Below are 14,828 nucleotides of genomic sequence, written 5' to 3' on the forward strand. Positions count from 1 at the left end.
CAAAAAGATGTAAAGGGCAGCCCTGGAAGAGGGTACAGCGTGAGCAAGGGCATGGGGGTAAGAGACCACAAAGTGAAGGTAAGGAACTACTAGCAGTTTTACACAGAGTTCAAGGCCAGCAGCTTGAACTTCACTGTGAAGACAATGGGGAGTCACCAGCGGCAAGTAACGTGGCAAGCCTGTGTACCAGTATAGTCACTACACTGGGAGTATGGACTTTTAAGAGATGCTGGACTGAAGTGGTGGCGGAGTTAGGCGACTACTGCAACCATTCAAGTGAGAGGTGATAAATGCTTTAACTTGGGCTCTAAGACCACGGTATCAAGGCCAAGGCCCTTTTGATCACAAGGGACAGAGACTCACTCATAAATCCAAGGAAAGGCTATATATACATCAGGCAACCCCACAGAAGCCCTAGAGCAGGGATCTGGATCTGGGCAGGCATCCCAGAAACCTGGACTTGAACTAGGAAACCAGGAGCCAAGGCGGTTATCTTTCAGAATTAACTCTTCCAGCATCTCTGCTCCTCTGTCTTCCCTTTTAAAATTCATACACTTCTTGTGTTATTGATGGTTTCTGCTTTCCCATAACTTCTCATTGTGCGTGCCCCAGTAGTAGTCTCCACCCCAGCGCCACCTGAACTTCCATCTTCCAGGACCACGACTGGCTGCCTTCTTCTCTTGTACCCCTTGGTTTCAATTTCTAAGACTAAATCTGAAGGGCTATGCTCATCCTTTTGATTCAAGTCAGGCAAATCATGGTCCAAGGACCTGCCAATAAGTGAGGCTGGTGCACAAGGTAGAGAATTTGGCCATTTGAGATAGCAGAGCTCTGATCACGGATTCTTGCAGTCACCTGAAATATGTCTTATATAGTAGGCCTAGAGGGGAAGGGATACATTTAAAATTTATTAGGCAATAAAATCAGTGTTATTAGGTAATTGTTCGAATGTGGGAGGTGAGCTGGAGTGGAGGCAGGGATGAATGACATCAGGAGTTGGCCTGGGTAACTGGGTGATCTCTCAGCCCCACCTTCCTCTCTGGTGGTGGTGTCCTCAGGGTCTCAGGAAGCTTCTCCACTTGACTCAAAATCTCAGCAGAGAACGGATGATTATTCCAGGCTGGGAAATGTGAGGCACGTTTACCACGAGGACACCGGGAAGGGTATAGGGTAACGGGCGGAACAGTGCAATACTCTGTGACTAGAAACAGTGGTGCGCTGTCCGGGGCGGGGGGTGGGAGTGGGGGCGCGGGGTCGTTCTCAGAACCCAGAGAGGAGGCCTGCCGGACAAGAGTTGTGGCCTTCAGCGGTTTACACAGCCAGCCTCTGACATAATTCCAATAAGGAAGCTGGGGAAAGAAACACCCTTACCTGACTCTTCTCACTCCCTTTGGTATCCTGCCCTGGCTCCGCAAGGGTTGACCTAACAGAAAGATAGAGAGCAAGGAAGCCCACTCAGGTATGTTATATAGCCTCCTTGCGGTGGAGAGGAACAAGGGTAAGACATCCAGTCCACTCTTCATCATGGGTCAGGTAGGAACCACTACTTCTTGATAAAAGTCACAAAATCTAAAAGGGATTGTTCTGCTTTGCCTTGGGTAGGTCAGGAATCCCTCCCTGGACCAATCACTGCAGTAGGAGCAGAGAGCATACTCTGATTGGCTAAGCCAGAAGCTAGGGGTGGAGTCAGCTCTGATTCAACCTCCCAGCTGAGTGGCAGAAAGGCAAATCCCCCAAGAATAATCAGGATGTTGTTAACTGACCCGATAAAAAGAACAGATGTTCACTTACTGCCCGTAACAGAACTCATCGAGGACTTCAGATCAAGGGTGGGAGGTGGGGGTGGGATGTGGAGAGCGGTAGTGTTCCTGTTGAACAGACTAGGGGAAGAGACCAGTGTGCCCTGCTGAATGAGTGAGCCTGGCAGTAAGGGATGGAGCTGCCCCTCTCCATGCCCCAGTTCCCTAGCAGGGGCAAAAGCTAACATTCTGTGGCTCCAGGGCTCACCAGCAAGTTGTTAAGTAACAGGGTCAGCCTCTCATCAAGAGTGCAGATGTCACCGGTGAAGACCATCAAGTCTTCAAATACTTTTTTGACACGCACACACTGCGGCATGTATTTGTTTTTGGCGGTGCTGGGTCTCCTTTGCTGCGTGCGGGCTTTCTCTAGCTGCAGAGTGGGGGCTGCCCTCTGGTTGCGGTGCACAGGCTTCTCGTTCAGGGGCTTCTCTTGTCGCAGAGCACCGGCTCTAGGTGCACGGGCTCCGGTGGTTGCAGCAAGTGGGCTTTGCTGTTCTACGGCGTGTGGGATCTTCCTGCGCCAGGGATCGAACCCATGTCTCCTGCACTGACAGGTGGATTCCTATCCACTGTGCCACCAGGGAAGTCCACGACCACCAAGTCTTGTCTTCTGAAATCATTCCTTGCAGTTAAAGACCTCTCTGGGCCCACTGAAGTTTGCTGGAAGGTGCCACCTAGTGGAACATCCTATGACGTGCCACTTAGACCAAAGGAAACCTTAGAAGAGTTTTAGAGCCAAAAGTCACGAGCACTGGTTTGCTCAAACTTGGTCACAGATTGGAATCACCTAGGAATAACTGAGTCCTACCCTCAGAGGTTCTGACTTAATTGATCTGGGGTGCATGGTGGGCATCCAGAGTTTACAAACATCCCCAGATGATTTTATGTACAGCCAAAGTTAAGACCACTGGGTTATAGAATAGCCAATCTTTTATTTTAGAAACACCCACAGACAATGACACTTCTCCAAGAGCCTCAGACTTCTAGGAAGCCCCTTCCCACTGCATCCCACCACATCTCTATAATTTGTGCAACTTTTTTCTTTTATGCAGAAATGAAAAGCAACTATAGAGGAAGCCCTGATATTTATTTTAGTGGCAGTGCTAGGAGGAGGATGGCTTCTTCCGCATCTGATATTTGCGTCTGACCCTTCTGACTAATACTGTAAGATGTACCCCGCAATGACGTAGGATATTTGCTCTTGAGATGTATGGCCTTCTATTCTCTTTCTGATAATCGTATTATGTTATACTTGAGGCACCTTCTACATCCACTGTCTTGATCCAATAGCATTCCTTTATAGTTGGCAGAATAGGTTTAATTGGCATCTCAGTGTGGAAATGACAAAGTAGGCTCCAAGCGAGAGACAGGCAATTTTCTGTCTAGAGGTCATTTTAAATAGGCTTCCTACAAACTCTTTCTTTTTATTCAAACCAGGAGCTGAAATGCCACTAAATGCACACACTGGACTGAAGCACCATGTCTGGCTTCCCTTCTCCCATCCTTCCTTGCAAGACTGAATCCCAGAATTTTAGAATTGAAAAACACCTTAACAAGCAGCTGGTTCAAGTGCTTTATTTAATGCAATCATATTCTGTATTTATTGAGACTGCTCTAATTCCTGCTACTACGCACACTCCTAGATCCATTCATGATAAACATGATGCTCAGAGGATTTGAGTGACAGTTCTGAAGCTGTAATGAGGGTAAGGGCAAAATCTGGACTGATCCAGGCTTATCAGAGCCATGTGGGGAAATTTCAACTGCAGGACTTGGGTTCTCTTGCTCTATATTTAGAAGTTTGAATTTGTTAAATGACCAGCCTGGTAGAGAGAGCAATTTGGGTTACTGACATCAGTGTTAATAAATTTTCTGAGTGCAGGTTTTAAAGAGGTGAATGTTTGATTGATGAATTGATTCATTTCCCAAATGTTTGTGGAGAACCTATTTGGGGTCAGGTACTGCATTAGGCATTGAGGGTAAGCTGGGGAGCAAAACAAACACAAGATGCTCCCTGTCCTCATGGGGCTCACAGTCCAGTGGAGGAGACAGATATCACCCTGTAACTGGAAACACTGACTGTTAAGGAAAGGCATTGCTAAGAGGTCATGGAACTGGGGAGCTTAGGCAGGTTTCTCTGAGAGTGTATGATGACCTTGACCATCTCACAGAAGAGGAAGGGCAAGAAGTCTTCAGATTTGCACACACCAGAAGTCCAACAATCAGAATTTCCTGTGTTTTTCTTAGAGTCAAGGAGACCTCTCTCTCACCAGTTTGGAAATTACATTATGGCGTCACGATTATCCTCATTTCACCTTTGAGGAAACTGAGGCTCAGAGTAGCTAAGGCACTTGGCCAAGGTCAAACAGTGTTAGAGGTAGACTGGTTATCACACTACCACCTCCTGACTTGCTGATCCATTCCACTTTCACACACCCGTAGCTCAGCCTAGGCCAGACGAACCTGAGGGTAGAATCCTTGACAAATGGGGTCAACCACATTAAGAAAGCCAAGGTGAGGCTGTCGAGAAGGAAAGGTTTTTGTATCCTCATAAGGAAGGCTGATGGCCTGCACCTATCTTGTCATCCCTCTTCCAACTGACCCTTTTTGCTGAAGGATGTCTGGGTATACTAAAAATCTACCTGTTGCTGATGACAAGTGGAAAACTGAAGAGTGAGCAAGACAATAAGCAAATCATAAAAATAAAGGAAAAAAAAAAAAAGAAAAGGAAGTTAAGATGGGACGATAGGAGGAAAGAGGAGACACTAACCACTCATCAGATGTGTGCATTCAACCCTTTCTATGTGCCAGGCATGCAGGATGTGGGGATAGAGCAAGAATGAGCCATTGAAATCTCAGCCCCACGCAGCTGACAGTCTATTTGGAGAAGCTCAGTAATAAACAAGTCAACAAGCAAATACATAAAACTATCACTCAGAAGGATATGCACAATGAAGAGAACGCAGCAAGACGTAAAGTAGAAGAGAACCATGTGCCGGTTGATGGTGAGGGAGGGTCTCTGTGAGGAGGGAGGTCTTTAAGCTGAGATCTGAAAGCTGAGAGAGCGCAAAGATGGGTGGAAGATCCAGGGAAAGAAAGGCAAGGGCTAGTTCAAAGCCTTTGCGGCTGGAATGAGAATAAAGCTTTCAAGGACCAGAAGGAAGGTGGGTGTGGCTGGTTTGGAGTGAGTGGCAAGGAGCATGATGGATGAGGTGGGAAAGGCTAGGCCTGGAGGTGGAGGTTTTTGCCATGTAGCCAAAATTCTGTTCATTCTTCCTCAGTGTACCTCTGGATGCTGAACTTTTACTTTAACCACAGCTACTAGTCACTTTAGACCAGGGTCTGTGGTAAGCCCTTTGTGCAAATTATCTCATTTAGTGCCCGTAATAGCACAGGAAAATCTGCTTGGTGTTATGTGGCAGCCTGGATAAGGGGGAAGTTTGAGAGAGAATGGATACATGTACGTGTATGGCTGAGTGCCTATGCTGCCCTCCTGAAACTATCTCAGCACTGTTAATTGATTACACTAAAATATGAAATTAAAAGTTTAAGAAAATTGTTTTATTTTAAAATTTTATTGAAATATAGTTGATTTACAATGTGTTAATTTCTGCTGTAAGCAAAGTGACTCAGTTATACATATATATACTTCTTTTCATATTCTTTCCATTTCGGTTTATCACAAGATACTGAATATATAATAGTCCCTTTGCTATACAGTAGGATCTCTTTGTTTATCCATCCTATATATACCAGTTTGCATCTGTTAATTCCAAACTCCCAAGCCTTCCTTCTCCCACTCCACCTCCCCCTCAGCAACCATAAGTCTGTTCTCTTTGTCTGTGAGTCTGTTTCTGCTTTGAAAATATGTTCATTTGTGCTGTATTTTAGATTCCACATATAAGTGATATCATATGGTATCTGTCTCTTATTTCTCTTTGTATGATAATCTCTAGGTCCACCCACATTGCTGCAAATGGCATTATTTTGTTCTTTTTATGGCTGAGTAATATTCCATTGTATACATGTATCACATCTTCCTTACCCATTCATCTGTCAATGGACATTTAGATTGTTTCCATGTCTTGGCTATTGTAAATAGTGCTGCTATGAACATAGGGGTGCATGTATCTCTTCAAATTATAGTTTTGTCTGGGTATGAAAGCAACATTTTTTGTTCAGTTTCAGTTGATGACTTGATCAGTTTCCCCAGGAAAACAGCCTTAGCTCATGTGCTGGTCAGATGTCTCCAATGGTATTGTCTTGGTGAGTATGATAAGGCCCTGAGAGGATCACTACCCTCACCCCCAGGCCCACCACCCATGCCTGGCACATCTTACATTGTGCTCAAAGAGTCCTGAAATTAGAGCTGGGTTTGTGGGCTAGAGTTTCTAATGAGGGCTGATCCAGCTGATGTGAAGCTTTGATCAACAAGTCACTCAGATAAGACGTAAGAAACAGCTCAAATCCAATTTTGTGCAGACTCCTTCTGGGAGCTAAAAGGGATGGGGAAGAGAGAGACACTGAGGATTTTCCCATCCATGACCTCAGGTGCTATACTTCACTCAGCTGGTGATTACTTACACCTACTGTGTTGCAGGCCTGAAGGAGCCACAGCTCAGCTCCCTGTGGTTGAGCAGAAGTAAGAGCTGAAATCCAGGCGCCCTGGCTCTGCTAGCTCTGCTATGACCTGGGCAGAGGTGGGCACCCTTTGCGCAAATTCCTCTACTTGGCAGGAGCACTCGTTTTCTGATTCACAAAAAGAGAAGTATGTGCTAATAGAGGCAGGGCATGACATAGAAGGACAAAAACTTACGAAGTTCCTTCTTGCTTGAAGCTTATATTCTAGTGAGGGAAATGAAAAATGATACCTGTTCTAAAGAAAAATCAAGCAAAGGAGATGATGGAGGCACTTTCTGATATTTTAGATCAGCTAGTAAGGGACGCGCTCTCTAAAGAACACGTGATTTATTCCCTGAGATGGGAGGGAGAGAACCATGTGCGAAGGTTTAGAGGAAAAGAAGCAATGGCCCAGCAATTTTGCAAAGGCCCTGAGACCATTATCAACTTGGTGCATTTGAGGAATACAGTGATAAGACCAGTGTAACTAGAAGGGAAAGAGAGAGGGCAAAACCTAAAAATCAGGCCAAATCACGGAGAGCCTCATGGGTTTCTAGCACTGTGCTGGGTGCTGTAGAGGTGTTTAAGTGTTGCAACACTGTGTTTCCCTCAATGGAAAAAACACAAAAATTTCCTTTTGTTTCCCAAAAGGAAATTCCACTTTTGTCAAACAGAGAGGATGGAAATCCAATTACAGAAACATTGAACATCAGCTGCAGTGTAAAACCCATAGGGCTATTCAGAGCAGTATTGTTCACCGTTGCCTACCCTTAGATGAATAGAAAAGCAAAATATGTGTATGCATACAATAGGATATTATTCAAACTAAAAGGAAGGGTGAAATTCTGACACATGCTACAGCGTGGATGAATCTTGAAAACATTATGATAAGTGAAATAAGCCAGACACGAAAGGTCAAATATGCTATGATTCCACTTATATGGAGTACCTAGAACAGGCAAATTCATAAAGACAGAAAGTAGAGTGGTGGGTGGTTACCAGGGGTTGAGGGGAGCAGGGTGGAGGATGGGAATTGGGGAGTTAGTGTTCAATGGATATAGAGTATCATGTTGGGAAGATGAAAATGGATGGAAGCGATGGCTGCAAAACAATGTGAATGTATTTAATGCCACTGAACGGTTAAACTGGCAAATTCTAAATTTTGTATATTTTTACCACAATAAACAAGGGCAGTAAATATTAAAAATCACCAGGTAGCTTAAAAAATATATAAAGACTATTAAAATATAATCTTCCCTTTAAAAATTTCTTGAAGGATTGTAAACCTTGCCTGTGACAATGCCTGGGTTTGGTACCTTTCCTCTTCTTTGGAAGAAGGGCTGGGGATGGTTTTTCATTATCTGTTTAGTTTTTCTTTTTAATAGTTATTGTGATAGTCAAGATTCCTCTTTCTTCTTGATTTGTGTTTGCTAATGTATGTTTCCTGAGAAAAATATTGTCATCTAAGTTTTCATATTTATTTGGCATAAATGTAATTTGTAACATTTTCTTATTATTTTACAATTACAATTGTGATCATTTTCATTTGGAAAAAAAAAAAAGTCACAGGGCTAGGATCTAGGGAAGGAAGAGTGGGTATTCCACACAGAGGGAACAGCAAGTGCAAAAGCCTAGTGGCAGGAATGTGCCTGAGGCACTCTGAGGAACAGCAAGAAGCTCCCTGGGCTGGGGCACAAGGAAGAGTAGAGGGTGGGGGCTGTTCATATGGCCTTGTAGGACGTTATAGCTCCTTCCAGAAATCCAGTGGAAGATGGGAAGCCATTAGAAGGATCTGAGCAGAGTGTTGATCTATCTACCTGATCTTTATTAAATCAGGATCATTCTGGCTGCAGCCTTCTTTAATCTGAATCTCACTTGCAAACAACGATAAGAAAAGCACTTACCTCACAGAGTAACTGTGAGCAGTAAAGGCGGTAATGTTGGCTGAGGGTTTAACATGGTGACTGGAATAGAGTAAGCATTTCAGCATAAGGTAAGCACTACTGTGACAAGACCAAAGACAGCAGCCTCCTGAGGAGAAGTTTTGGAGGACTTCATGGAGGAGGTGGCAGTTCAACTAAACACAGGAGGGACAAGGTTCCCACCGACATAGATGGAGAAGAGGAGGAGGCTTTCTGGGTGGAAGGAACTGTGTGGTCCACAACACATGAAGGAAAGTAGCCAGCAGCTGGCAGGGCAGGGCAGAGAGGAGAGAATGTTTGATGAGCTCTAGCAGATCAGAGCGGAGAAAGCGATGGCACCCCACTCCGGTGCTCTTGCCTGTAAAATCCCATACACGGAGGAGCCTGGTAGGCTGCAGTTCATGGGGTCGCTAAGAGTCAGACACGACTGAGCGACTTCACTTTCACTTTTCACTTTCATGCATTGAAGAAGGAAATGGCAACCCACTCCAGTGTTCTTGCCTGGAGAATCCCAGGGACGGGGGAGCCTGGTGGGCTGCTGTCCATGGGGTCGCACAGAGTCGGACACGACTGAAGAGACTTAGCAGCAGCAGCAAGTCAGAGAGGCATGTGGCTCTACAGCCTAGGTGATGGGAGTTTTGAAGGTTTCCTAGCAAGTGTCAAGATCTGAGCTATGACTGCAGAAAACTGAATCCCCATCGCCCAGCCTGGTGCTGGAAGAACCGAGAGGCAGTCGTCAGGACGCCGGTCCAAGGCCGGGCCGGGGGAAGGGGCGTTGCTAGCAACTAACTAGGCACAAGGGTCTGCGACTGGGCTGGAGACCCGGAGGATCAAGAGAACGCGTGTACTGGGGTGAGCGGGCGCGGCGGGGGGGCGGTGTTAAAAAGGAAGGCAACCAAGACGGCGCGTCGTCCCTGGGCAGCAGAGAGGAAGCAATTTATTAATAAACGAAGAGCACTGTAGGAGCCACAGGCATCACCGTCGGAGTCCCGCTCCTCGGCCGGCCGGCTGCAGCGCCGAGGCGGCCCGACTTCCTCAGAGTACTTACCACAGCTATAGGCACATTCGCTCATCTAATGAAGTTACGTGTTTGATGTTTTAGCCCCCAGAAGTCAAGGCTACAGAATCTGTTTTCATTTCATCCCCGTGCCTGGCACAGTTTGCCGAGGAGCTGAACAAGAGATAGGAACCCACAAGAGGTTCGGAGAAAGGGCTCACTCGGTGAGCTGACAGCCCAGAGTGCGACTGGAGGGCATTCCAAGTCAAAGGAGGCTGATTTCGCGTGAGGAGAGGTCCTGCAGAGACGCTGCGGTCACACTTCCCCGCCGGTGTGCAGGGACCACAGACAGGTGGCGGGGTGGGTGAGGCTGCACTCCCCAGTCTACAGATGGCGTTCACACCTACCACCGGGAACTCGGGGGGAAGAAAACCAGGGTGCACAGAACCGTGCGCGTGCAGAGCAGCGGCGGCCCCATTTCCCGCCTGGGAATACCGAGGCCGGGGGGCAAAGGAGGTCCGCAGGTCCTCCGGGCCGGGCCTCGGGGTGGGACGCCACAGCTCGACTCCCAGAAGTGGAGTGTCCGGACTCCAGTCCCATTAGCATATCCCCCGGGGAGCCCGAAAACTCTCGGCTGGAGTCCGGAGCTGAGGTGGCCGGGCGGGACTTTGGGGGTCCCCAGGAGCGCGTCCCACAGCGCGCACCAGTTAGCGCCCAACTCGCCAACTCCGGGACTTTTGCAAAGCTCCTGCGGGCGGGGGAGCCGCCGAGGAGCGGGCCGCACCATCGCGGTCCGAGAAGGGGGGAGCGGGCCGCCTGGGCCTGTCGCACCCGGGCGGAACGGAAAGAGCAGCGAGAAGCCGCGGCCCAGGGCTCACGACTTTGGGCAGCAGACACTGAAGAGGCCGAGACGGGACACGCGGCTCGGCGAGGCTCGCGGGCGGCGGTGTCGGCGGAGCACCCCCACCCCCCGGCGGCGACGCGGTGGCGGAGCCCGGCTCCCCGGCCGGCGAGCGGCGGAAGTGCCGCGGAGTTGGAGCGGGGCCGGCGCCGCGGTCGCTTCTCTTCGTAGAGCTGCTGCCGCCGCCGGGCGGACGGGCGGACGCGCGGAGCTGGGGGCGGCGCGGCGGGGCCGGCGGGGCGCGGCGGGGCTGACCGGCCCCGATGAGGCGGAAGGAGAAGCGGCTTCTGCAGGCGGTGGCGCTGGTCCTGGCGGCCCTGGTCCTTCTGCCCAACGTGGGGCTCTGGGCGCTGTACCGCGAGCGGCAGCCCGACGGCACCCCCGGGGGATCCGGAGCAGCGGCGGCCGCGGCCGCTGGACAGGTGAGTCCCCAGTTGCCATGGAGTTGGGAACACGCTCTCCCCTATTTCCCTTCCAGCCTTCGGTTGGTTCCTTCCTTCGCCGTCCGCTGTCTCCTCAGAGTCAGCGCCAGAGACTCCTCTGTTCTTCCCATTGTTTTAGATGGGAAAATTGAGGCTCAGAGAAGGGCAGGGATTGTCCCCGCTATTCAGAAACCGAACCAGAACTACAAACCAGGACTCCTGATGCCCACAGGTCACCATCCTCTTTTCTGTTCCATTTCTCACCTCTTCCAGGATCTCTCCCTTTTGGAAGATCCTGTCTGCATCCCCGTATCCCAGGTCTTTTCTGCCCCCCGCCCCCCACCTGCTGATCCAAGTGTTTCCTACTCCGGTCAGCCCCTTTCTTGTTTACTCATGTGCCCAAAGAGACCTCGGGACCTCCTTCCTCTCCACAGTATTCACCCTCCCAGCCTCCTTTCTTTCCCAGATCCTGTGGATTCCTTGGAAGATGCAAAGATCATGCTCTCCTTGGAGCTTCAGGCCCTGGAGGATAGGGGTGTTTGAGCGCCTGCTCTTTGAGGGACCTGCTGCCTTTGACTTTCTGGGCGTCCAGAAGTGGGAGCTGTGGTGGGAGGACCCCCCAACACACACCAAATTCCTCAGAAGCTATTTGTGCCCAGGGCCCTGAGCATGGAACATCAGATGCTTTCCCTGTCCCTTCTCAAAGTACTACCTGTGACCCCTTCTGAACTTGTCCAGGCTGATAGGTGTGGTGTTTTTTGTAGCCAAGACTGGGATTTTAATTATTTTTGCCTCCTCTGAACTCAGTTATGTACGTGTGTGTGTGTGTGTGTGTGTGAGAGAGAGAGAGAGAGAGAGAGACGAGTACATATAGACTGATAGCAAAACCTCTATCACATTACTCCTACTCTCCCAGCTCCTGGCTCAGTAGGTGCCAGTCAGGATATATATGCGTGAACTGTTTCCCACAGTGGGACATTGCAGTTTTTCTTGTGGGATTTGTTTTGTCCCATGGCAAGTAGATAATTTTGCATCAGGGTTGAACTTGACTGATGGTTGGCAGACAGGGGAAGAGACTGACTTTGGATGGTTTGCCCTTATCCTCCCAGGTTCAGGCTGCTGTCTTATGTACAGAGGGCTCTTTATGATAGGGCTGACCAATTTGAGGGCAGCCTATCATTTTGGTAATAGTTGCAAACCATCCTGGAGGACCTGGTTACTCCTTCTGGGAGATCTTCCTGTTTGGAAGCCAAAGCCCCAACTCCCTTCCTAAACCCCCAGTTCAAACCCTGACAACTGACTTAGACCCCTCTCTCTTACCCATCTCCCTACCTGGGCTCCCCTTTCTCCATCTGTGAAATGTGGTCTCTGGTCCAGTGATACCATAAGTGAGTCAGTGTGGAGGACAACAACCAGTTCTGTTTTCCTTTCCTGAGGCAGGAGCCCTTTGTAGCATCCCTAGCTGTGAGGGCTCCATCCTGGACACGGCCCCAGATCAAGGGGGCATTGTCCTGCCCAAGTGCAAACTCTCCTTTGGAAAAGCTGTAACCAGTTCTAAAATAGCTTCTGACATTCTGCCTCTGCCTGGAGAAAGCCCTCGTATTTCATCTGCTGTGGATGCCAGAGACGTCCTGATTTTCATTTTCTATAGACCCAGATGTGTAGAGAGAAGGTCAAGGTTAACTGCTGGTTTGGCCTGAGCTTTCAAAGTAAATTACTCTCTTGCACAAGAGGGGATTGATGGAGTAAGGCAGCCTTTGGGGCAGAGAGAGGGGAGCAACAGCTGGGCACTGCTTGGAGCCCGTAACTGAAATGGACAGAAAGGCTTATCTAGGAAGGTCTAGTTCTTGTTCGTTTCTTTTGCTTTAGAATATCATGAAGTGGGAGAGGAGCCAGAAGTGGAAAAGGGGTTTGGTGGTGATGGTACGTGATTATCTTTGCTTTAGAGGAAATACTGTGTCTCCTGGGAGCAGCAGAATGGAGCTGTTTCCCGAATGACCAGCTCTTCTAGGTGCTATAGGATTCGGCATTCGTCTGCTGCCTTTCAGGAACATTCTGCCAAGTTTCCACACAGCCCCTTTGTGTTTCACTCTCCTGCAGATGCACAGTGCTCGGCTTGGCCCCCAGTCCCTTTAAATGTCAGCTGGCCTGGAGAGAGGAGGCTGACTTCTCAGAGCACTGAGGTTCCATCTCACATCCCAGAGGGCTGGAACGTGCACAGACCACGTCAGGCTGCTATCTGAGGAATCTGGCATCTGGAGCACACACAGTTCTTTCGACAGAGCTGACCAGTTCTGAGCTCAGCTTGTCACTCTTATAATTGCTGAGAATCATCCCAGAGCACCTCACTGATCTTTCAGGTAGAAATAACTACAGAGGCTGTGGAGGGAAGTTGGACAACGGACTTTACCCGAATGAAAACTGTATTCCTTGTGGGTTTGGGGGAAATTTCTCTGATAGTAACATGCACACTGTTTCAGTCATTTAACTCTTTGATTTCTCCACTGGATTAAAGAATACAGGATTTTGAACTCAGAGGGTTTATCATCTGCTAGAATGTAAGTCTACGTAACTCATACTTGCTTATGCTGGGTGTACCACTGGAGCCGGGTAGGGCAGTGAATTTGTAAAGGACACAAAATGCTTCAAGGATTTGAGCATTCCTTTGGTCAGACAGCTGGCTTCTTGGAAAGTTGCAAAACCAAGCAAGAAAAGTCAGTCTTGAAGCCATCTTCATTTTAATTTTGAGGGTGCCTCTCCTTCCTAGTCCCAGTCTGTTTAACATCTTGGTTTAATTCTCTGGTCTGTTTCACATTCCAGGCTTGGGAGCTGGCTATTAAAAACCTGTGTTAAAGAAATATGATGCAGTCCCTCCCCATTTCTGAGACTTAATCTCTTATGAAAATGACTTCATTGGATAATAGCAGCTTGCAGTAGAAGTTGGGATAATGGAATACCAATGGGATAAGAAGGTGGGATAATGGAATACCAATGACTTTAATTTTCAAATATCAAGAATTTTTCCTTATTGTGTCAGAGCTGAACTTTATTCTTAGAACATCCAGAAATCAAAACTTCCCTCCTCCCCCCGCCTCCTTTTTTTGGCTTCCTGGTGGCAGAGCCTTACCCATCAGGAAGTGAAGGACCCTAGAAAGGTCACCAGGGAGTGATTTATTTCCCACGGAAGGGCTGGGATCCTTTAGATTGCTAATCCCTTCTCAGTCTGCTTGCCCAGCTGAAATCTGATGCTGCTGGGGAATGGTTGTTGATTTACCTGAGCAAATCTGACTTCCTGCATTCCTTTATCATCCTAGGCTTGCAGGTTCCCAAGGAGCCCAGCGGAGGAAGGTCTGGGAACAGAGGCCTGGGTTTTACTTCACTTTCTTGCCCTAAACTCTCTATGTGATCTCAGGAAAGTGGTTTAACCTCTCTGGGCCTTAGAGTCTCCATCTGTGAAGTGAGGGCTTAGATTCAGAAGGGGAAAGGTCAGTGTGTGCCAGAAGAGCATTTCCCCTTCCTTGGCCAGGGCAGACATTGCTAATCAGTCTCTTTTCCTCAAAGCCCAGACTTCAGCCTCAACTGTTTCTAAATGCTGCAACTTAAGTGGAGTTAATGGCATGCTGAATCTCATCTGCAATGGAAGAGATAGATACTTTGTTAGGTCTTTCCCAACTCCAGCATCCTGGCGTTCTGTGAGTTTGTTTGGAAGCTTGTATTGGAAAGACCTGGTTAGTAGAAGTGTGTTTAAATAGGCCACTGTATCTAACTTGTGATGAGGTCACTGCTTTAGGGACATGTTCATACTCTAATGCCTTCTCTCAGACTGTGTTCAACCTTTAATCTGTTGGCTCCAGTGACACGATAACAAATAATGAAATCAGGAATGAAAAAGCAGAGGCCCATTTAAAGGATAACCATCTTGCTTGCTAATTGTACCTTGTCCACGGTCAGCTCTTACACAGAGATGGCAGCAGGATCTCATCACTGAAAAAATGCCCTGAGGCAAACTTGGCAGCCAGAAGTATGTCCCATGGCAGCTGAATGCTCATGAGGGTGTTTGCAGTGGGCTCTGAACTTTGCATATATCTGACTGTATGCCATATATGGGGCTTCCCAGGTGGCGCAGTGGTACAGACTCTGCCTGCCAATGCGGGAGACACAGAAGAC

At 48.3% G+C, this 14,828-nt stretch overlaps 1 protein-coding gene across 1 annotated transcript in view; it reads left to right on the forward strand.

The window, feature by feature from the left end:
- Nucleotides 1-10,502: 10,502 nt before the first annotated feature.
- GALNT10 (polypeptide N-acetylgalactosaminyltransferase 10) overlaps nt 10,503-14,828 on the forward strand; it is a 229,587-nt gene continuing 225,261 nt past the window's right edge. The window contains exon 1 of the mRNA XM_052643077.1: nt 10,503-10,661. Within this exon, the coding sequence (XP_052499037.1) occupies nt 10,503-10,661 (159 nt within the window). The remainder of the gene's footprint in view (nt 10,662-14,828) is intronic.

Source organism: Budorcas taxicolor, chromosome 7, assembly GCF_023091745.1.
Source record: "Budorcas taxicolor isolate Tak-1 chromosome 7, Takin1.1, whole genome shotgun sequence".
Lineage (NCBI taxonomy): Eukaryota > Metazoa > Chordata > Mammalia > Artiodactyla > Bovidae > Budorcas > Budorcas taxicolor.